This window comes from Seriola aureovittata, chromosome 12, assembly GCF_021018895.1.
Source record: "Seriola aureovittata isolate HTS-2021-v1 ecotype China chromosome 12, ASM2101889v1, whole genome shotgun sequence".
NCBI classification, from domain to species: Eukaryota; Metazoa; Chordata; class Actinopteri; order Carangiformes; family Carangidae; genus Seriola; species Seriola aureovittata.
Window position 1 is genome coordinate 16,224,370 of NC_079375.1, and position 24,465 is coordinate 16,248,834.

The window sequence follows — 24,465 nt, forward strand, 5'->3', positions numbered from 1 at the left end:
AAAATTAATAGAGAAAAAGGGACCAGAGCAACTGAGAGGACTACAGATGGAAAGTGTGAGAGGCAGGCACTCACCGCTTTAGGAAAGGCACGCTGTGAGTCATCCACCCACTCTTCAAGGGACTTGATAAGGTGGTATTTCAGAGATAAAGCCCACTCCCTTTCAGCCCTATTGGATGCAGCCAAAATATCATGAAAGCACAACTATGAGCTCCTTTAGAGAATGATTTCTACAGACTTGTTGGTCATTTTGATCAGAAATGAATCTGAATCAGTCACACACTCTGAAATTGCAATTCTCCCAGGACATTCTGGCTCAAAGTATTTTCCAAACCTCCCTTTTAACTCTTTTTCCTATCTGAAACTTTTTTTTTTTCAGCCTGTCTTCTTTGTGCTTTCTTCCTTCACTTTCAATTTGGGGGCTTGGAAGCTGCAGAGACACTTGGATTGTTGTCAGCTCCGGTCAAGTAGTCTACTCATTTCAAAGAGTGTTGGGGTCAGAGGTTAAGTTGTCTCCAGTGTGTTGCTGCTTGACTGACACTCCACTCCAAAGCAACCTCTTTGGCTTTTTCACTCATTGTGTCTTACAAGTTGAGCACTTGTAAAAAAAAAAAAAAAAAATAAAATAAAAAAAAAAAAAAAGTTTGTTGAAAACAAAATAGTGAAATGTGATCCTGCCTTGATCTTATCATGTTGGACACACAAACTGAGCAGAGACATGCAAACAAATGTGCTAACACACAGATACATGCAAATGAAAATATATTTAAAACATATTAAAACAAAAAAAATAAACACATTCAATGAATTTGCGTTGATGCTTACATGCTCACTTTAGACTGATACCATGAATGACATGGACAGCTGCATACCTGATCCCTAAACCTCCAGAAGAGAGAAAAAAAAATGACAGGGAGTGATAAAAATGCTCTGCTGATATCTGTAACCTTTTGAGGAGTCTGCCAACTGGGTGAACAGTGTTTTCATTTCTGTTTGGCAGTGAGAGCCAAAACCCCTCTGAACCCTGCACAGCCATGTCAGTGACTGATGTCCCAGTGTGTCTGTGGGCCGCTGTGCTTATATAATTTACAGCAGCTCTGCTTTAGTCATCAAGGGGTGTGAAGGAGCCCACAGGGAGCAGGAATTTGTCCAAAAGGAGTGTTTATGAAAGGGGATATATTTATGATTTAGTGCTCCAGCAGTGTGCATGAGGTGCACAGCTCGCAGACAGTAGGTATTGTCACTGTGTGAATGTTTGAAGTGGAAAGAAAGAAAGAAAGAAAGAACGAAAGAACGAAAGAAAGAAAGAAAGAAAGAAAGAAAGAAAGAAAGAACTTAAACTGCAACAAGACATCCCTCGCTACTCTCAGAGAATCTGGCCAGAAATCAAAAAGAAGACCTCCTACTTTGTTAAATACTTTAATTTTTATTGTATTAACTTGGTCTCCAGTTCAATTCTACTTTCTCTAAATTTAATTTTGAAATGTCCAAAAGTCTTCTTCACACTGCTAGGAAAAGATAAATGCTGAGGGTTTCATTTTTTTTATTATTGTGTAACTTTAAATGTGTCAAATTTAAATGGAATTTATAAAATAACCGTGTAGGTTTTTAATTGGGGAGTGTAAACTGAGGACATGACCTCAGTTGTTGGTCGCTGCAGCCCATAAATGACAACCACTGACTTGTGCATTTTTATATAGTTTATTATAAATAGTAAATAGTGCTGTACTGTACACAAAACTTCTTACAACAAAATCATTTTATGCCAATGTAAATGAAAATGATACAAAAGAAAAAACATGAATAATGACATTGTGTAAGACTTACTTAAGCGCTTAAGAGCACTTATACAAAACGTAAAGAGGAGATATAAAACTTGAACGTCACTAAATAAATAAGAAATGGAACTAATGTTTGCAAGTTCCTGATGAAAACTAATTGAACACATGCAAAAAAAAAAAAAATTAACTGTCAAACTGAATGATGTATTCACTGGCAGCAAATTTTTTTTTTGGCTTAATGACATCACAACTACATTTTCTATTTTTCATCACTTGATGATTTCCCCTGATTGATCAATGCACGCAACCCAAAGTTAATGACATTAAAAAGAGAGAGCATGTTTTTGAGGAAAGATTCCGGGACATTTGATCCGTGTTCATTTACATCACATGAGGTATGAATGTATTGCACTTTCTTTTGGTTGCAGTGGTTTTTTTGCTGTGACTCCACGCGGCCTCGGTTCATGCCTTCCTGGTGGTTTTCCCGGTGTAGTCACATTTTTATCTCCAATGTCTTTTACAAGAATCACATCGATGTACAGCTGATATCATTACCCTAAGACATTGTGATGAAGAGATCCTTAGGAGAACATTGCGGCTGAGCACGAGACGTTATCACTAAGCGGCCTTTTGATAACCATCAGCCATGAGAATCCACCCCTCCCCTATCAAGTTGGCCCCAGAAGCACAGGGGGCTTAAAAAAGTCCGCCTCAACTTGCATCTCTGCCACTTATTACAATAATCAAATACAGAATCTTGAATGTATTTACTCCCCTCTCCCCACCCCTCTTCTTTTCCTCTTTACAGACAACGAACCGTGCTTGGTCCTTGGAGCATGACGTGACGCACGAGCACAAGCGAGTGCCAGGTAACAGGAGAGGCTGCGCCTTTGGTCCTAATTATTCCAGTCAACCCCCTCTATCGCCGTCACTACACCTCCATCTCAAATGGTTCCCTTCCTTGCTGAAGGAGAACACCTCAACCCCTTCACCCATCCAGCCTCTCTCTCTCTCTCTCTCTCTCTCTCTCAGTCCTCGGGGCCTGGAAGGTTTGTCAGAGGCAGAGGGTGGGGGGGTGGGGTGGGGGGGTGTTCTCTGGCGATGACTGTCAGACTGGCCGGGGGAAGCCTCCTGCTCAGGCCATGTTGGGGGCTTCATATAATGAAAGGCACCTGAGGAGAACAAGGAAAGACAGAGGAAGGGTTAAGGAGATTCCTTTTGCATTGTATTCAGTTAGAACTGCTTAAATCCTATAATGGTTAACATAGCAAAAGGTGTGAATTTTGAAGTTAAATCAGAGTGTGACAGGAGGGAGGGGTGAGAGCAGGTGAGAATGGAAACTGGGGTCCAAGGTTAAATAATAAAACAGGTGAAGAGTTCGGGGAATTCTTTGAATTTAATGTGGTTGGCAAAACTAGCCTGAGCCTGGATCTCTGCTCCACTGATCAATAACAACTCTAAATCTGACCTCCAGTGGGACACATGGTTCTAATCCTGGTCTGCCAAAGGCCATAATCGCCCCCTGTTAAAGAGCCCCTTACCTTGCCTTTACACACACACACACACACACACACACACACACACACACACACACACACACACACACACACACACACACACACACACACACACACACACACACACACACACACACACACACACACACACACACACACACACACACACACACACACACACACACACACACACACGTTTACGCGTATACACACACACATTTCACCAAACCCCCAAAAGCTACATGTGGGTCTCTCTCAGGACCGGCTAAATTAATGACATCAAGATGTTGCCACTGATGGGCCAGTCAACATGTGGTAGTGTACCTCAGATCAGCCCCAACAACACGCCGCCCCGACCAATACACTCCCCTCCCTCCTGTCAAACACGCTTTGGGAAGTGGCTCCTTTCATTTGGGCGGCTATCTTTGTTGCATGGGTCATTACATGACTAGATGAGGGTTTGATGGGCAAGCTCATCATACGGGGTCATGAAAGGACAGTGAGTGAAAATGTGTGTGTTGGGATAAGATCCGGACATGCCTCTGCATCAGCCCACGTGGATAGTCCAGTGATGGTAATGTAAACTGAGGTAACCGGGCCACTAGCGCTCTTTAACATACATGTAATTTCAGCACAGTGCTGGGTGATTTGAGAAGCTCGCTCATCAGAGAGGTCGGCGCAATTAACATGGGTTGTGAGTCAGAAAATCTAAACTAAGTAGCTGAACCGGAGCAGGGGTTACAGAAGGACATAACCGCTAATCAATTATATATAATTTATGTTCAAATCTAAAAATTAAAGTCCTTAAACACCCCTAACTCTCTGACAGATCAGCATGAAAACAAATTATTTCCAGCGTACCTTGCTCTGACTGTACTGTCCATACTGGTAAGACGGATGGTGGTCCACGGCGTAGGCTGGGGAGGTGTAGGAAGGTGGGCAGTAAGATTGGGTGCTAGGCAGGGTGGGCATAGTGGGCAGGCCTGGTAGAGCCTCCAGGCGTTGGGAACCGTGACAGCTGGCAGCCATGCCTCCGTTAGGCTCCAAGCCTCCAGTCAGCGGAGAGAGGGCAAAGTCACTCTGGGACTGATGTGGCACTCCACCTGGGTTCAATAGGCCCATCACCTGAGGGGAGAAATGGAGGAAAACTGGGTTATTAGTACTGAATTCAATTGAATATAAACACAAATCCAAAAAGGTGTTCTGGTTTTACCAAGAAATTCTAAATAAAATATACCATCAAGTAAACTTTTTAATGAAAAATACAAAGCCAATTTATTTTTCAAATCTGCTACTCCATTCCACTCCACTCAGCTGGGCTGGAGTGGAGTGGAGCCTCTCTCCTCGTTCATTGTCAGAAATAGAGATCATTCCTTTGCCCTCCTAGTGGTTTCTATTAAAGTTATCGTGTCATAATTTTGGAAGTAGATTAAAGAGGATATTTTCTCTTTTATTTTTCATTTTAATTTTATTTCTCCATGTGATGACACTTGTTGTTTTTGTTATAACTGGAATGGATATAAAAGAAATAAATAATCTAAATCTGACTTTGGCTGCTCTTAATATGGGAATTAATTTCTGAGAATGTGATGAATTTGAAGCAGAACTTCAATTCAGTTGTATGTGTTCTCTGATGTATTGATCTATTCAGAGCAATGCACTTTCTCTCATTCTCTCTCTCTCTCTCTCTCTCTTTCTAACCTTCTGTTGTTGCCCTAAAATCACAAATCACCGTGTCCTCCTGAGGCCAAGGTAAAGAGGCCAAAAGGGTACGTGGGAATGAGGGGTAGGGTGTGTTTGTGTATGTGTCTGAGAGCTACCTATGTGTGGAATTGTGTATATAACAGTAGGCGTGTGTGTGTGTGTGTGTGTGTGTGTGTGTGTGTGTGTGTGGGGTAAGCATTTTTTGCTCTGATGTCAGGGGTGCAGGGGTATCGGTGATACATCGTGAACAGCTGCACATAAGTTTGCGTGAGAAGCAAAGTCATGAAAATGTCTAAAAAATGAAGTTAAGGAGAGTTACAGTCCGTGTAGGAGAACTAAAGCCAAACACCAAACCAAATACCCTTTAAAACAACAAAAATTACTTGGAAAGAAAAATAAACCGAAAAAACAAATAATAATAATACTAAGGCAAAAGAATAAGTAACAAAGAGTGATGTAAAAACAAGACTTTCCCAACTGACAGCCAGCTGGCATACACACGCATGTTCACATTCTGATGTGTCTTTAATGTGTGCAATTTACAGCTGGTGTGTCAGAGTGATCTGACCCCACACATCTGACGAACACAGAGATGTGGCCTACCACTAAATCATTATTTCTCTTACTGCAGGGAATGTGCACACATGCTCCTGCACAAAGTCTTTTATTATAAGAAATATATAAATTCAGTGACCAATAAACCTGCAGAGGAAAAGCCCCAGAGGAAAAAAAGGTTATCAATTAAATCATTAAATTATTGAATTTGTTAAGTTCTTGTTTATAAATAGCAGTTTTCTAGTGGTTTCATACAAACATTTTCTGCTATTTAGTCTTATCGCCTCATGAAAATAAACATACTGTATGATTCTGTTTGTGTATGTGTTTGCATGTGTCTGTATCTTGAGCTACATGCTTATGCGTTCATGCACTTTCTGTCTGCAACTGAAACAGCAGCAGTTTCCGATGGTGTGTCTGTTTTGAGGTTGTTCCGGGGATTAGGTCTCAGGGGGGTGCAAATCCCGGCCGCTCGCTTCCTTGGTGAGAAAGGATTCCTTTGGTATGCACCAGATCAGCAGTGAGACGCCAGGGACCCTGCACCACAGGGAAACCACTGGCCTGACTGCTGTTTTAAAAAGCAGAGCTAACCGCTCAGACAAGAATATCACCTATCTAAAGTAAACCTTATCCGTATCAAAACTCCACGGTGCTCTAATTCTGACCATATCTGGAGTTAAATGAATCCCTGGATCTCCTGATGGACACAGAACAGTCGATACGGTAGCGTAGCTTTTATAGAGAAATTTAGAGTTCAGATGACCAGATAATTCTAGTCAGGATTTAACACAAAATAGACCAAACTGTTTCTATTGGAGAAAACTGAAGCTGTAAAGTTTTCTAAGAGCAAAAAGGTCTTCATGTATTAACTATCAATGTCATAGGATTTAATCAATGCTCATTTCCTCTTCCTTATTAAGTTAAAATCAGGAAATTAATTCTATCCTCATCTGAAGTAGAGAAAACTGTATTGCAATATACATTCAAACAGCTGCAATGAATATATGAATTAAAACAAATTAGCCAACAAAGTGAGTCATTTGCATAAATTACACACTTTGTTACAAGAGGATAGATTACTTCATTCCAATCAATTAAGACACTGGAACGTTCTGTGATTGCAATTCCAGACTGAGAAAACATTCCAGGCACGCCGTCCCTATGCAAGATGAGATGTCCATTCTGTATGGAGCTGCCCAACTAAGGTTAATGCTGAAACCATCCACGAGGCCACAGCACCTTTGGCCTCTTTATTGGAGTTAAAGTCACTTGTCGACCCTGTGGGTGTGTGAACCACAGCCATGCGCTCAGTTACAGGATGGCAGCTACCAGCAGGTTTGCATCCAGTTATGCTTCAACAGAGTGTCTAACTGAAGTGCAATTTACGAGTGAGCGCAGTTGGCTGAGATTAAAACCATCGACCACTGATGCTTGTAGCTCACCGCATGTCATCTTCACTCTCCCTGTCTCTCTATACTTTTATATGTCCAATGAAAATACAAATCCACAAACAATAATGTTTTAAAAGTAAATATGGCGAGTTGTTGAGGAGCAAAAAAACAAATTGTAGTCAGTCACTAGTGTTCATGTATCAAAGCAGTCAATTATACCTTCAGCCGCAATGGTGCCACCTTTTACTTTCTGACCATGCACCCTGGCAGCCACAACAAAGCTCCTCTCTTTTTTTCAATATATATACATCCTCAGGCATTTGCAAAGTAACAAACCTGCCTGAGGCAGTTTTTTTATCTGTGCCTGACAGGAGTCTGAGATTCTCTCTCATGGGAATTAGTACCCAGCATGCATTGCATGTGGGCTGGCCACCCTTTGTGGCGGTTAAAAGCTCGTTTTACGCCTGTTAGTCCATCTTCTGGACTGGTAGGGAGCCACTGATGGACACTGATGACTGTGTAATCGACCATAATTGTCTTTTCAGTTTTGATTTGTGTCATCATCCGACATCCATACATCCCTCCTCATGTTTGGTCCTTTTAGTGTCCCCAAAGACTGACGTTTGCCACATTTCAAATTCATCAAACAACCCATCAGAATACACAAAAATGAAAAGCTACCGTGTTTTCTAGCTTAACAAGATTTCATCAATGTCACTGCAATGACACTACCTAGGTCACACAGAGGAGAGAGTGTGTTTGCGTGTGTCCATATGGTGCATTTCACAACCAGCATGAAGAACTACAGGCCTCTTGCTTCCCGGTATTATGTGTGTTGTGTATGTTCATTTGAGACTGAATTTATTTGTACATATGTATACGTACATGTATTCAGAAGAGTTGCTTGTTTCTACATGCATATCTGTGATAGATGTATAGACGAACCTGTGGTGAGAGGCTGTTGCTGATGGCGGGGTTGACAGCGTTGGTGTGTGCTGTCTGGGCCACAAAGCTGTCCGAGTATCCTGAGAAACCATGACGTCCAGAGGACAGGCAATACGCGGAGCTTCCATCCTGGGAGCCTGCTGACGAGCCGAGCCCACTCTGGTGCACGGAGGTTGGGGGCAGCGGCTGCGGTCGGTGGACTGTACTGGGCTGCTCGGACGCTGTTGAGAATCAGACATTTCTACTTAAAATCACATGTTGCTAAATCTACACGAACTTTGATGCTGCTGCTCTGAGACAATTTCAGATTTTGCAGTTATCAAACTGAAAAAATATGACTGAAATACTTCTATTTTAAAGAATAAAAAATTTGGCTGCAATCAATTGGACCCACCTTGGGCTATGGAAGTGGGAGGGTAGGGACTGTCGGACAGCTGGTAAGGCTGCAGGCCCGACATAGCTGATGGAGGGAAACCACCGGGGATGAGGTGGTTAAAAGCCATCAGCTGATTGGCTCCGGCTTGCTTCCTCCACCGGGCTCTTCTGTTGCTGAACCACACCTGAGAGGAGAACAGAGTGTTTAATTTTTTTTATTTATCTACTAACCCAATAGAATAATGTTACTTATCCAGTGCTTATATCTGTATTTGTAAGTGTGCTTGGTGCATGTAAATGTATATGTGTGTGTGTGTGTGTGTGTGTGTGTGAGGCCCCTCTGACCTATTACAGGGAGCTGAACTGATAGAGATCTTAACATCTGGAGCGTGCAGTGAAACCACAGACATTACATCTTTGTGTGCTACTGCAAGTCACTGGGTTCAGATAACGCCAGAGGGCTGTTACAGCTGTTAAAGCCTATATTAGCACACTATCTAAATCAGTCATCTATTTTAAGACCTTTTTGCAGAGTCTGACAAAAATAAAAAGCTGTCTTCATAAACAGTGGGTGCAGTGTATCTGTGTTTGTATCTATACAGTGGGGGGCGTGGGGTTGAGGGTTGTTGGGAAGAGGGGGGGGGGGGGGGGGGGGGGGGGGGCATGTCTTATGGCTGTAAGGAATGTGTAGCAACATCCCCAGGCAATTTAACGCCCACATGACACATATCCGTGACAGGCCGACACACTGCTCTGGTGCGGGACTTTGAGGGTCGAGGTGAGCGTCTGTGCGTGTCTCTAACCTGAACTCGAGCCTCTGTCAGTTTGGCCCGCTGAGCCAGTTCCTCTCGCGTGTAGATGTCAGGGTAGTGTGTGCGTTCGAAGGCCCTCTCCAGCTCCTCCAGCTGCTCCGCTGTGAAGGTGGTCCGACTACGGCGCTGCTTCCTCTTCAGCGGCAGGCCTGGCTCCGAGTCCACGTCGGAGCCCTCGTCTGAGTGGCTGGCTGAAATCACAAAAAGAGACAGACTGTTACTTCAACATGACACAGAATGAAACTAAGTTGCACTACAATAGCCAAACCCGAGACAATAGATTATGCTGAGTACAACACATGGTACAGAGCCACCTTAGATTGTGTCCTCCTGCTCCCTTAAAGTCCTCAGTGGTTCCTAAGGGGATCAAAAGCCAGAAGCTGCTTGAACATGGATTAAAGAGGGCTAGATCCCTCTGGGGCATCTATTTCCCTGGGACACTGTGTCTCTCCCAGTCTTAGCCATGCTGTGCACTATGCCAATAGGGTCCCATAGTGAAGAGCAGGCAGCCTTTTGCAGGTGCTTCTTAATCTGTTTGTTGAGTTGAGGGTAGAAGAGAGCGACTGGGTAACTGGGAGACAGCTATTGGGATCTAATTCAGCAGAAGAAGGAAATCAATGAGGGCTTGAGACTAGAAACAGAGGACTATTGCTGCATTTCAGGGGGAGGTTACCCATCTATTAAATAATGATTAGGCTCCACAAACTAGCGTGACAGCCTGCTATTGTCCGCCATTACATGTCTGCAATCCCCCCATCTCTTTCTCAGTCATACACACACACTCACAAACATGCATCTGCTGCGTCTGGGCTGTGGGCTTTCACTCAATAAAAGTAGTCTATGACAATGTGTCAAACACAGATGGACACAAGACAGAAAGAGTTGGAATCCACTCCCAAATCCACCCCAGAGGGACCTCTTAGACCTCATGAGGAGGGTTCACTGCACCTTTTCGACACTCTATCGACTATGTGGCAAACACCTAAGCTGAGGGAGAAGAAATGAGGGAGTCAAAAGCAGAGAGACAGGTGTAAGCAAAAGAAAGGCTTCAGCAGAGGACAGAGGCCTGTCTGTTTCCCCAGACTGCTCATTCTCCCTTTGCCCTCCAGATTTAAAGCTTTAATTAAAAAGTGCCAAGTCAGACATGGAGGGGGGTAGCAGGGATCTCCCCTTGCCTCTGGAGCCTCTGGAGCCAAGCAGGAAATGTTTGTGCCGGTTGCCAGTGTGTGTTTGACCAGGCATTACACACGGATTTGGTTCCTGGGAATGCTGCTGCGCTCCGGACCGCCGGCACACAAGATTCTGATGCTGAGAAGACCTCTTTATTACAGTTGAACTAAGGGTGCCACGCTGGCATAAAGGCTCAAAGGGGATTGGCTGGATGCTTATATACTCCTGGAACGTGCACTATGAGTTTGGGATGTGGTTTGTTTAGGTAAGGATGTGGCCCGAGACCAGTTGGAGCAAATTTTATAATACAACAGACGTAAGGAGAGGGCCACACAGCATGAAAATCAAACTTGATATTTTTCCTATAAACAAATTTCTAATACTGTTTGGATTAGTAAGTGCAACTTGAATTAATCAGCACATACGCAACACTACAGGACGAGACTTGGAGAAACAGCGAGCTAAGTAACATGTGGTGTCATTACCATTTTAATGATGGAGGAACAGAGGGAGAAAGAAAAAGACAGCGATCCAATGACGGCGCAGAAACGAAAAGATTCTTGAGGGAGGGAAAGAGAGCTCATAAAACTCCTCAGAGGAGAAAGCTCCCCATTGGCACAGTAGCTCATGTTAACTGCAGAGTGGGGGTGGATCTGTCCTCCTTTGCCCCCTTTATTTCTGTCTTTCCCTCCCTTTTTTCCCCTCCCTGTTTTTATTATTAGTAACTACAGAGAAAACACTCCATCACTCCGTCACAGACTCTCCCTTAATGGCAAATGACAGTGTTGCTTTTGTCATCCTCTGGCTTGCGTTTTCTCTTTTGCGCTCTTCCTCTCTCACTCTCTGTTGTTTTGTTTTGTTTTTTTTTTTAAGAAATGATGTGGCCAAGCCTTTGTATCTTAGCAGGGAAAAGCCTGTGGCAGGGCTCTATTGGACCGATTACCACGCTCCATCTGTAGGAGCCATCAGGGACGCCCGGGCCCGCATTCAGGGGCCTGTCACCTGCCCAGCAGGGGAGTGAGGGGGGGAGCTGTAGGGCGAGAAGGGGGCTGTAGGGCCAGGGGATGAGTGGGGGAATGAAGGGTGGGGGGAGGGAGAAGGGGGGGCACAAAGGGGTCCAGAGAAGGGCTACTGGGGGCTGTGGAGGGGCACAGCAGGGGATCACCCCCTCATCCCCTCCCTCCGTGGCCTGAGGGGCACAAAGTTGGGGGGATGGGGGAGTTGGAGGGGTTGACGTGGAGAGGAGATGGGAGGCTGAAGGCACCTGAAGAAGATGCTGGGGAACGGGTGTGGGGTGCCAAGCGAAGGAGAATGGGGGGGGTGCTGGTCATTCTTAAAAGTGGGACCTGTCCCTTCCATCTCATGCACTCACTTCTCCTCTCTGTCTCTCTGTGCTCACCCGTCGCTGCGTCCACATCTTTTGACATTTTCAAACGAGGCCCTTACGCTGCTGCGGATCACTTTTAAGGCACGCTGGTGCAGAAGCAAGCTTGTTCCCACACATTCCCCACAACAAACGGCAGAAGAGGATACTAAACACACAAAGGAAGGCCTCGACCTCCTTACTTAAACACCCAAATCAAATTTTACGCTGCAGCTAAAGCACTAGGGAGCTGAAACTAGTCCATAGCCACTCACAGTTTGGCTGTGGCTCTGACAAGAATCTTAATAGAAAGATAGATTATTATCCTTCAAGCGGAAATTGGGGCTGCTGCAGAATTATCCATAAAACTGAAATTTGAAAACAAAGTAAGCTGTAGGTTAATAAACTAATAACAAGCTAGTTTTGATAGTAGAATTGATAGAGGAACATTTATTTACCATAGTTTAGCAGATAGTGGAGAATTCAACAAGTGAATTCAACAGGTTCCTTTCACTGTTCAGAGGCTCTTAATTATATTCAACAAGTGTATTTACAGGTGTGTATGTGCCTGCACGCGCAAACAGTACACACACTCAGGAAGAAACGGATAGGGCTGCAGACCCGTCACTCAAGGTAAACTGAACCATTTATCGATCAAGAGAGGAGACTGACAGGCAGGGAAGATAAACTCCAGAGGGTCACAGATGTGAACTTGGGGAACGTCCAGTTCCATTAGCTTCACCTGCAGCAGCAGTGCCTCAAACAGGCCAAAAAAACCAAGTGAGGATTCCAACTGCACGAATAAAGACTGCTCTTGTTTACTGCGTAGACTACATTGGCCAGGAATTGCCTTGCCAAGCATTCACCCCCCCTCCCACCCGCTCAAGAGATGTTAATATGAAGAGACATGCACAGGCGCACACATCCATTTATGTGTACACGTGTGCAGAGAAATTCACACAGGCAGCTTAAAACAACAAAATAAAAAAAATGAACAAGACGGGAATAGTGGCAAAAGTGTAATCTTATCTTATAATCAAAATTGATTTTAAAGGAAATGGAAGAAGCAGGAAAAAGAATGAAAGGAAGGGAGAGGGATGAAGAGCCACAGTGAGAAAGAGAAAGAGAAGTGGAGCATATGGGGCAGTTTATAGTCTTGTCCTGGTAGGGGCTGGCTAGCCCTTCCTCCAGGGGCTGTTAATAGAGAAGGTAATTGAGCTGGTGACATGTGTTCGCAACACAAAACAAAGGGCAGAAGAGACAAATGAACTAGTTATTTGCCCAGGGAAGTAGATCTGGCCCTTTCAGACCACAGAGCATAGTGCGAGTGGGCCACTGAATAAAATAGTGGCATGCCACATAGAGCCAGAGCGAGCAGATGCACTGGAGGAAAAGAATAGTTAACTGACAGCTTATGGGCTCAGCTGGGGTTAACAGTTAAGGGAAAAAATGGGAGTGAGTGGGCTGCTCACTTGACTTGCTAAAAAGCCCCCAGGAACCCGCAGCTGCCTGGGAAAGAAAGGGGGGGGCAGATAGAGAGAAAGAGAGAGAAGAGAGGGAGATGATGATGTGCTGGACAGAAAAAAAAATGGAGTGAATAAGCGCAGGAGGTTGGCATTTAACGGACAAAGAACTAGCTGGCGATATGACGCTGAAAGATGTATCTCTGTCTAATATTGGTGAAGTGACAAAAAGCCACAAATGGCCCTGCACTGGCTATTATGTGTGCCCAGTGTGTGGTGGTTATTATTTAGTTCCACTGTGGTGCAGTTAGGTGACAGTTTCACGGTGGCATTTCCACCCTCGGGGCAGGGACAAAGCAACTGCACGGAACCCACGCGGGGCTGCAGCAACAGGCCAGTCTGCCGCACGTTCCAGTTAAACGGAGACTAACCAGCAGAGATCCACCTCAGTCCAGCTCTGTTATGAGCAGACAGACAACCAAGCGAATCACCTCATTCGGGATAACAAGTGAAACTCTTTTTCAAATAACAGCAAAACCCTCTGGAAGTCTTGCGCACCGTAAAAAGAAAGTTCACATATAATCAACATTGGCTGCTTTGTGAGACATCCTGATGTTAAGGAGTCTGTCAGTTCTCATCTTTTCTCAAACATTATCATAACCTCCTTTTCCTGGGGCCTGATAGTTTTAACAGTCAAGTGACCCTAGGTTAGCCCCTGACCTTTTCACAGCTACTGCACAGCGCTGCTGCGGTGAAGACGGCCTCAACGCTGACACCCCCCCACCCCCCCCAGCAAAACTTCACAGACACTCAACAGAGAGAGAAACCATCATCACATTCCATGCTTTCTTTTCTTTCTTTTTTTTTACCCTACAAACACTTAATTGCTGTATTTCTCTTGGTTTTATGAGCTCTGCGCACACATTTTCAACTACTGCAGCATCAATGCTTGTATTTCGGCAAATGTAGGAAATAAATCGTGTAACTTTGCAAACATTTGAAAAGAATGTTTTTAGTAGATTTCTCTGTTCAAGGAAGGAAAAGAGACATTAATTAAAACAGCAACAGAGTTGTTCTGGCGTGTCCATAATGTGCAATGTGCTGGATGAAACAGCTCCACAAAAACTGAGGCTAAACAAAGTTAAGTGATTGACAACGCTGTCTGGCTTTACTCAATTAACTATCCCATTGTGCTCCTCTTTGCAGAGTCCCCTCGCCCCCGACCCTTTTCTCTTCTCACTCCTTTATCCTCCCCATCACAGAGTTTTGCTTGGCTAATACTTCCAAGGAAATAGAGAGCTCTTTTTCTACTGGGGCTCCTCTCCTTGACCTTCCATTGCTCACTGCTTCTCTTTCAGTCACTTCACAGTGTCTCTGGGGTTAGTGGGGAGAATGTGGAGAGTACATCAGCGCCGAGGGGCCGGCTCAGGGCAGGACCTCAGCCCATTACTTCAAAGTTGGCCTGCATTCATTAATTGTCCTTTGAATTAATATTGGAGGATCACAATGTGGGTGCCAACAGAGAAAGAGGCTTTAATGAAGCATAGAGTCTGCATTCAGTTGCAGATCAGCTTGTGTGGATTTTTTCTTTCTTTTTTGGAGAAAGAGGGAGCCTCGAGAGTCATGCCAACACAGAACGTAAAAGTTTTGAGTATTTATATTTGAGAAGAGGGAGAGAAGATCTATCTATCTCTCTCTCTCTCTCTCTCTCTCTCTCTCTCTCTCTAGAGTGCAGAAATATATTGTGAGTTCTGGTTTGTTTTCCCTAGCAGTCCACTAGGCTAAACTAGCATTATAAACACTATTAACACAGGAAAACACAGCATGAGGCCCAAATATAAATTTCTTTCATTATCCCAGCCCTGAGAGGAAAATGGAAATGTGGCTGTAACAGACATTCCTCTGGTTGCATTGAGGCCTTCTGTCTCCTGTGACCAGCACGGAGACGGTCTCCTCTAACCCTCCAATCTTTAACTCATTCACCGTGGAAATGCAGGGACCCCTAACAAACACACAGGGCTCAGGAAAATCAGCGTCTATCTCTCTGTTTACAGCTGTGGGTTATTGCCACGCTGCTCAAGTTGCTTTTGCTCCCCCGTGTGTGAGAGAAAGAAAGGTATCTGTTTATATTCATAGATAGTCTCATGAGAGTAAAAAGTTATGAAACTTTCAAATTGGATTAGATGGCTCGGATGTGGCAGCTACACGTGGTGAATGTATATTACATGCACCTTTTGACTGCTTTAAAATGTGGTACACTCCACACACACAAAAAAAAAAAAAAAAAAAAAAGCGCAAATATGATCTTTCTGGTCTCCTTACGCTCTAAATATTCCTCTCTCTAGATCCATGCCAAAGTCACAGGGAGCCACTCACCCAGTTTATTTACACAAACAAAGTCCTACTCAGCTCCTTTGACAAAAGCAGCTAAATCTTTCATGTTTTGTCAGCACTTGATTCCTCCTGTCCCTCTGGCTATTTGCCTGCCTGTGGACAATAGAAGCAGGAGAATGGCAGCAGATTGTTGGAATGCACCTCAATGAAACCAATTATTACATGTTGACTGCGTTCACCATGGCAGATTTGAAAGAACTGGGCTCATTCAATTTGGCACCGCAGGATTCCCTTTAAAGAAAAGTTATCCCTTTGACTGTTTGTATTTCTGAGCTTTTCTTTTTCTTCTGCTTCTCTCTCTCCCCGTCACCCCCACTGCCATAAATTGATCCTGCAAGAGTGGCTACTCCTCTTTCATGACTTTGGTTGCTTTAATTAGTTAAATGAGGCTAAAGTGCTAACAGTAATAAATAGAGGAAAGGATGCTATCAATTAATTCACTCTCACTCATGGCAAAAACAAATTCTTGGCACCATCGGATTATTCAGTCTTCTGTTTAAAATTATATACCACACAGAGTTGGATACACTCACTGCTTTATGAACAAATGTGATAAATGGCACAAACAATTCTTTCAAACATATCTCAAACTGCAGCACAGCTATGCATGTTGTTTAAATTCAGTCCACATAACTCAATAGTTAAAGGAGATGTAAACAACTTAGCATTAGATTCATCCCAGCAAACATCCTTTTTTTTTTTTTTCCCCACAAAGTCCCAGCCGCTTGCTAATGCCATGCAGACCTGGGGCTGCCCAGTATACTTTATCCCACAAACCTTAGCAGTCCTTTTCCCAGACAAATAAATCTAAATGAGTCAGCTTTGATCTTCGCACTTAAGGAAAGCCAACAATAGTGGTAGAGGAGAAAGGGGCAGAGAGCAACAGGCCTCTCTCCGCCACAACAATAGCCTCTGCAAACACCTACTTAATCAATATTTGGCCAGAAGACACTCTCCCAGTCCCCAAACCACCCTTTTCACATTCTAATGAAGTGCTATAAAAGAGAAAAACAACAACTACTTCCACAAAGAGACACAAGAATGAAATAGTGCTCTTCTGTATATCAATGGGGGAAATTGTCTTTCTCTAGATCTGTTTGCATGTAGGATGTCACCTATTTGATGTAAAATAGCTAATGTTATTTGTTTTCTTTCAAATAAATAATAATAATACCAACCTAAAAGTATTAAAGATACATCAAAAATTTCTTTTCATAATTTCTTCCTCATATAATTTCTGGGTTGCATCAAACACACTCCTTTAAGTTGAACAAAATATTTTCAAAGGTGCATCTTAAAATTAATTTAACAAGCAGGGATGCATCCTAATTTATTGATCAGTCAGATTATTTCCAATTTTAATAGTCTATTCTGCGCTAAAATGATTTATCTATCGATTTATTTACTGCAGAAATGAGTTTTGGAAGGTAGAAAAGTCAACACTGTCTGATCAGTATTGGGGATGTGTCTCGCCTGGGAGAGGGAGAGGGAAGTGCCCACAGATATTGCATGAATGTGTGCGCCCTAGGCGGAAAGGAAAGGGGCGGACTTTGTCTGAGATGAAAGTGGAGAGAAATAAAAGGTTTGGATTTAATCTAGTGGAGAGAAGGCTTTCCCTGCGCTCACTGGCTGAAGGCGTCATGCTCGCTGCGCAAAGACTGTGACAAAAGCTCCGTGCGCAAAAGTAACGGCACCGTTCAATTTGATTAGGCAAAGGCCTGATGTGAATTTAACACATTTCAGGCAAAAATCACGAGCCTTCTTGCAGCTGCCAGATGTGTTAACTTGATGTTTATTTTATTTCTCTGTAGGCCTAAAGTTTTCACCTCTTAAAACCGAACAGCGGACTGAAATCCAAACAAAACCACAAGAATGAAAATACGAAATAAACCTGTGCGTCATTACGTGACATCGCCTAAACACCACAACTGTTTTCTATAGGCCTTTTCATCAATAATTAACTATAGACCGCATTGTGTCTCCAACAGCAACTTTTCATTTTTGCGGCAACACTCTTCAGCCCCCAGTAGGTCGTAAATCAACAGGTGTTTGCCTAAAGTCTGAGCAGTTCTTCCCCTATTTTTTTTTTTTTGAATACAAACTGTAAACAGTGGGAAAAGCCCCCAGATTGGCACTTTTTTGAGCATTCTATAAACCAGGTCGCTCTGGGCCTATTGGTGTCCCTGAATAATTCATCGCTCATTGCGGGTTCATAATGTCTTCTCCCGGCCTTTTGTCAGCACAGTTTTTTCTCCCTTTCTTTCCCTATTTTGAAAGGCCCTGGCGTCTTTTTGTACACCACTGAGCCGCTCACTGGAGTTTGGCTTTTGTGCGCGTCAAACTGAGGTGTGAGTCTCAATGGACTCTCCCTGCTTTGTCCCCTGAAGTTCATCCTCAAGTGTCCGATTGAGTGTAAAAAAAAAAAAAAAAAAAAAAAAAAAAAAAGTTTCTCAGGCTTGGAAGTTAGACAAATGTTTGATTATCCACTTAATTTTTTTTCTCTACATTTGTTAAATCTCAGAAGCCTGAGCGCCTGTAAACACCTGACGCTTTAATGTATTTAATTCTGTGCAGGTTAACTCGATCAATCTTGTAGCCTATTATTAATGCGATATCAAAATGTTATACAAGAGCAGACACATTAATTAATTATTATTATTATCATTATTATTATTGCTTGGTCGTCGACTAAACACCTGACAAGTGCAGACAACAAAACTAAAACCTCTATCCACAATGAACCCAGTAATAAAACATCTCATTCACAACCTGGATATTCACACAGCCAGGTCAAATGATAAATGTTGCACTTACATCTGTCTCCCAGAATGCCATCGATGCTGTGTTTTGTCCGCGGTTCGTTTTCCTCCATCTCCCTCTTCACCACTTCATCATCATCTTCTTCATCCTCACCAGGTCCGCCGAACTTCGAGCGCATGATGCGACTGATGGCGCTCACTGAGACAGAAGTTTGGATACACAGAAAATGCATGAGTACTTTTTAAAAAATATATAAATTAAACAAATAAAAAAAATATAATAAAAAAATGCAATCATGTCCGAACAGAAGATTGGTATGTCCACAAACAAGAGGGAGAGTTTTCATACTGTGCATATTTTGTCTAAATATAGGCCTATTAATATGATATTAAATATGGTATTTTTTTCACACACATATATGTATATATATATATATATACATACATATGAGCCAATCATTTTCACATCCTTCCTGGTGATATTTCAAACTTTTTACCAACCTGAGGGGACGTTGTTCCTGTCGCAGATCCCATCTTTCAGTAACTTGTCCCTGATTTCCCAGCTGAACATGCTCGGGTTTTCTGACTTGTACTCCTCGATTTTCTTGTCCACCTCTGGTGTAGCGGTTTGCTTTTGTGGGAGGAAGGAGAGAAGAAGAGTTTCCACGTCATTTTCTTTTCTTTTTTCTTTTTTTTTTTTTTTACATTAGGCGAGACAGAAAAGTTGAGTTATCTGTTGGTTTTAAGATTTAGAGTGGCTATACAAATGCAACACTATCATTCAGAAAGTTATTGGACCACAGAGAGCATATAAAGTCCAGCCCCATCAACTTTTATTAACTTTTACATTTTAAATGTCCTAAAGGCTTTTCCACAGAGGTCCCGTTGAACTACATGACTTTTAGTTTAGTTTTTATTAACGATCACAAGCTCATAGATTATCTACCCTGAGTGTTTCACAGCCGAACAGAAAATGTTATAGCCTTTTAAATAAAAATGTCCCACTTTGTAGCGCTTGTGTTGCCGGACAGGAAATTTTATATCAACTTTCTGAAAACACTGCTCGGTGTAAAAGGAACTTTTTGTCATTTTCCTTCACATTTTAGCCACAATTTACCAAAACATCTCCGGCCGTCTCTCTCACCTTTGGCTTGCTGCCTCCGATGGCCCCCGGCCTGATGGAGCCTGTCTCCTGGTACCGGCAGAGGATTTTGGAGACGCAGCCGTGGGACACCCGCAGCTGCCGGGAGATGACACACGGCCGGATACCGTGATGGGCCATCTCCACGATTTTATGGCGGATGTGGTTGGGGAGAGGTCTGCCGTTTATGAAGACACCACCGAGCTGGTTAACCCGACCCTGTCCTAACGGAGTGGAGACTGAGCAGCAGCACAGGACATGTAGTTAGTTGAATAACTTGGAGACCGCATCACGAGTCTTGTCTTTGTTTTATATATATAGGCCTATTATGATTTCTTTAGTGAGAAGCAAAAAAAAAAAGCTGTCAGGAGCAGCGGAACTTTTAAAGTGCAATCAAATATGAAAAATCTAAGTCGTTGTCTTTTACATTTTACATAATCTTACTATTATCAGCTACAAGGCTATAAATTCAGATTTAAAATTTAAAATAAATCTGAACTGTCCTAAGAGAAGTAAAAAATTCTGGTCGTGGTATGAAAAGGCAAAAATAACCTCCTGTAGGAAAAAAAATCTGAAAATTTGAAATAGGTCTATCAAAAATATAAAATGTGACACATTACCACGTAAAGAATATGTATAAAAACAATAGCTTAAAATAAAATTAAAATGTCAAAAGCTCGTCGTGTTGACAGTGGAAAAATGGACTTAAACCTGCAGCTTTTGTCTATAAACTTACATTTCAAACTTCGTTTCTAATAATAATCAGTTCTAATAATATTTTTGATCGAGCTTGACAACTTAGCTGAAGTTTCCTAAAAGTTGGATTTTTCCTCGAAGTGTAAAGCAGCAACTGGTGGCGGTGTCTTACCTTCCAGAGAGTATCCACCCCGCGGGTAGTTCTGGTGAGGAGTGGGTCTCATCATTCTCGGTAAACCTCCAGCGAGCGCTGTCATGATTCCTGACTTTCTGTCAGGTGACACTGGAAATGAAGCTGCCGCCGCTGCTCGTCGCTTTTAATCCAAGAAGGAAAAAAAAAACAAACCTTTTGTAGGTTGCAATATTTCGCCTTCTCTACAGACGCGAAGCAGCCTCCGGTTCCTCGAGTAACAGGTTGAGAAGGAAAGTGAATCCCTCAGAGATGGAGCTGGCTCGTATCCGCTGCTCGATGTGAGCTGAGGTGAGAGTTGGAACTATAATGCAGGTTGCTAACAGTCCTGCGAGGATTGGGAGGATGGTTTGAGAGGATGGATGGAAGTCAAACATTTTATCTGTGCTCTCTGTCCCCTCTGACTCCGCGCTGCGCCTTCTGATTGGCCAAAGACCCGGACGTTCAAAGACCGGAGGAGCTTTGTGATTGGACAGCAGGAGCTCTCCTTCTGTCTGGATTGACCTCACGAGGTCAGCTTGTTGTGTCACAAGCTTCAAACTTTTGACAAAGTGCACAACTTTTGATAAAACCTATTCAATAAACACCTGGCTGAAGATGTGTCTGATATCTGCCTGTTTTCCTGCCTCTGCTGGGATTTGTAGATCATGCTCCTCGTCGTTCACAGTCAGGACACAGCTGCTACAGCAGGAGAGAGTTTACTGATGCACGAAAACTGAACCACTAAAGAGAATCGTACAGGTTGATTTTATGAAGCAGACTCCCAAATACTACGAACTATTAAAACCACCGTGTGTAGCTCGTTTCCCCGCGAGCTTCTATTACTCAATAAATAAGTTGGCTAAAAGTTAAATAGTTGTCAGTGAGTATTTATACACTGCAACTTCTAAGGTACACACACACACACACACACACACACACACACACACACACACACACACACACACCTGAATTGTTGTTAATGAAATAATTAGGGCCTATTGACATATTAACATCAGCACAATAAACATAATAGGCCTAGTATATTATTATTATTATTATTATTATTATTATTATTAACTATAATATGACATTGAATAGCATAAGTGAAAAATATAAAATATTTTTTCGCATCGACATTTTGGGGGACAGAGAAAGAATAAATGTGCATTACTTTTACATTATTAACGTGTGGTGCAGCCCAGGTGCTCATTTTGGTGCACAAAGCACGTGCGAGAAAATTTAACATCGACTTATTCCATGAAACGGGGCAAAAGACAAAAGACTGCAGCAGGTGAGACTATTACAAAGATCACATTTGATTATTCTACAGGGCCCATATTCACCGTGTCATGGAATAAAGTTCTGTCACTGTGAAGTTCTTCTTCTTTTCATCATTATTATTATCATTATTAATAATAATAATAATTATTATTATTATTATTATTGTTATCATTATCATAATCATCATTTTTATTATTAATAATTCCTACCCCAATTCTTGTTATTGCAGCAGTCGTAATATTTGAGTGTATTAGCCTATAGCCTAGGCCACTGTATAAAGTTTGTAGTGTTGTAAAGGTTCCACTAATGGCATGGTATTTGACGGTAACTGTTTCAGTTTTTTCTGATGCTTTTTCATTAGAATTTCTTTATACTTTAGACTGAAAAATGAACTTGGGCAGTGAAAACGTTACTCAGCCGCCGTATTTGCCCATGAATCACCAAAAGCATAAATGAAAATGTAGACTGTTAAACTTCAGGGGAAGATCTTCTCTGCAGCAGACAGTGCTCTGCAGACAGTGGAGGTCAGGACTCTGGAGGAGAGGAGGATCTTTTTTTTTTTTTGTCCACGAGTTCCACCACACTACGCGAAAAAGGCTCTGCATGCTCATCTAATATAATAGTTGCACTAATTTAACAATAGGTGGTGCGCGGACCCGTGGTTGAGCCACACTGCAGTGTAACACATCCGTGCAAATGGTCGATTATAGACACATAGAAGCACATGATGGATCATTTGACTTTCCTGAAGCTTGTCGAGTTTTGATAATTATGATAATCAGGCGTGTTTAATAGACCGATACATTTTTTTCTTTTCCCTCAGGAACAAGACCAGGCTCTATGTTTATAGTGGCTGATTCTGTTAGAGGCCTCTTCAACCTGCATTCCGTGAATGACTGGTTGGTCATGACCTTTAGAAGACAAACTGAGGCATCATCAGAGCTGACCTTCTGGCAGATAATTAATACCTGATAACCATTAGATTTGTCAATACTTGCTGCATTATTGTCTAAACATATCAACGATAAAGAAAAGATGGTCACATGGAGATGTATGAAGAAACCTTCCATGTGAAAATATGAATAAGCAAAGCCAGCTGTTTCTGTGGTGCTACTGATCAGACAGATTTGTATTTGCAAAGAAAAAAAAGAGACGAAAAACACACTGGATATTGAAGGAGGATGCAAAATGACCATTTTTCATCTTTGTTTTACTATAAAACATCTCAACTTTATAGCAGCAGTCATTATTCTGTCTCTTTCATTACAGTATCCCACAGCATGTGGGCTAGTATATTTTTTATTCCCTGTATAAGACAGAGCAGTGGACAGAGAACATGTGGAAACATTATATGTCCATAAAAGAAGGAGTGGAGGGAGTGGGGGGTGGGCGGTGGGGGGTTATCACACTAAAGTTTGACTATCATGAAAAGGATATTGGATCTACCATGTCAAATCAATTAGAGAGGTAAGCTGAGTCAGAAATGTGCTGTGGTGGTGGACAAAATGCATCAAAAATAAGGAACAAAATGGCCCCAAAAAGAAAGAGCGCGTTGCATTTACCAGGCATACGCACAGAATAAGCCAGGGGCTTTCGAGGCTATATTTCTGAAACCGTACACATTAAATAAACACAATGATTTGCTCTGCCTCCACTGAAGATAAAGTTAGTCTAATAGCCTAATAACCCACAGGCAGTTTTGATCTTGGCTGTGGCCCTATAGCGATATGCTGTGTCAGACTGAGGCTTATTTAGACTACTGGAAAAATCTCCAGTCCCTGCAGAGCGACTTCCAATACTGCTCAGTAGTCACGATTAGCACAACGACACAAGATCAAATATAGACATTTAAAGGTAATCAAATCATCACAGTGATTATCTGACCGTAAGCTATAGGTAGTCAACTACTGAACTAACAAGCTTCAACTCATTCTCAAAATCAAAATAGTCAGTCATGCATTTCTTCTTCTGTAAAACAGATACTGTAGCAGAAAAAAAAGAGCTTGAGCTTATACTGTGACAAGCAGAGTTATAGATACCTTAAGTTGATAACCTTAATTTGCATTACTCATTATAGGTTTATATAGAGGTTTTACTGTGTTAAAATAACACTTGGCTGTAAAACAGCATGTGCTTAACGTTTATTGTTCTTAAGGGAATCATGCCACTGCTGTGAGGGAATTTCAAATAATGTGCCATAATATTAGTTTCTATTCTGCAGTCAGCCTCAGACGGCTCATCATAGTCGAGGCCGATTCTTTCTTTGCATTATTGTAAACACAGATTTGGAAATAGTGAACAATATATTTCTTAGCCACATCACCATGATGCACTTTCTAAATAAAGCTTAGGCCAATGTGCTGTCTTCACTGAAATAATATCTTCATTCAACAGGTTTTCCATTCTTGTGTAAATGCTATGTAGATTAATTGTGCATTTTCTGATTCCTAATGCAATATACGTAAATGCAAAAACAATGTTTTATGTTACCACTGAATAAAGGTTATGAATGACTAGGAGGGCTCAAGTGTGGTTATAATTTCCTTCAAAAATCCGATTAATTTTTATCTCTCATATATATTATCAGCTCTGTGTGATATTTTGTCTTTATTAACCTGCAGCAGTTCACAGACGACAAAGAGCTTTGCATTACAAAGACTACAGAGCGGACATTGTTTGAAATAGGAGAAACAGATTAGAAGAATGGCGAAGTCGACATTTAGATAGACATCTGAGAAATGTTGTTTCTTCAGAATAAGGAAATCCACTCTGTGATTAGTAGCCTTGGGATGTTACTGTTACAAGGTGCCTCCAAAAGATGCAGTGTTTTTCTGATGTGTTTGATCTTATCAAATACATGTGACCCACAACATTTCAGTGGGGACACAAAGTGATTGCACTTATCATAACAAAGACCCATAAGGTGAATCCAGGTGAGTGGGAGAAA

General features: G+C 42.3%; 1 protein-coding gene across 1 annotated transcript; it reads right to left on the bottom strand.

The window, feature by feature from the left end:
* Nucleotides 1–1,690: 1,690 nt before the first annotated feature.
* On the bottom strand, nucleotides 1,691–20,945 carry LOC130178291 (paired box protein Pax-3-like). Its single transcript, XM_056390379.1, has 9 exons — nucleotides 20,238–20,945; nucleotides 19,373–19,608; nucleotides 18,730–18,859; nucleotides 18,284–18,427; nucleotides 9,071–9,270; nucleotides 8,287–8,452; nucleotides 7,893–8,113; nucleotides 4,159–4,422; nucleotides 1,691–2,952 (listed from the first exon to the last, which is right to left on the bottom strand). The coding sequence occupies exons 1-9, from the start codon at nucleotides 20,320–20,322 to the stop codon at nucleotides 2,935–2,937; spliced, it is 1,464 nt and encodes a 487-aa protein (XP_056246354.1). The 5' UTR covers nucleotides 20,323–20,945; the 3' UTR covers nucleotides 1,691–2,934.
* Nucleotides 20,946–24,465: the final 3,520 nt, after the last annotated feature.

Excerpts from the sequence above, each read along its gene's own strand:
- LOC130178291 (XM_056390379.1), bottom strand. The coding sequence starts at position 20,322 with ATGACAGCGCTCGCTGGAGGTTTACCGAGAATGATGAGACCCACTCCT. Across the intron at positions 18,428-18,729 it reads CAGGAACAACGTCCCCTCAG|TGAGCGCCATCAGTCGCATC; the intron begins GTTGGTAAAAAG and ends CTTCTGTCTCAG. Across the intron at positions 9,271-18,283 it reads TGGCATTCTGGGAGACAGAT|CCAGCCACTCAGACGAGGGC; the intron begins GTAAGTGCAACA and ends TTGTGATTTCAG.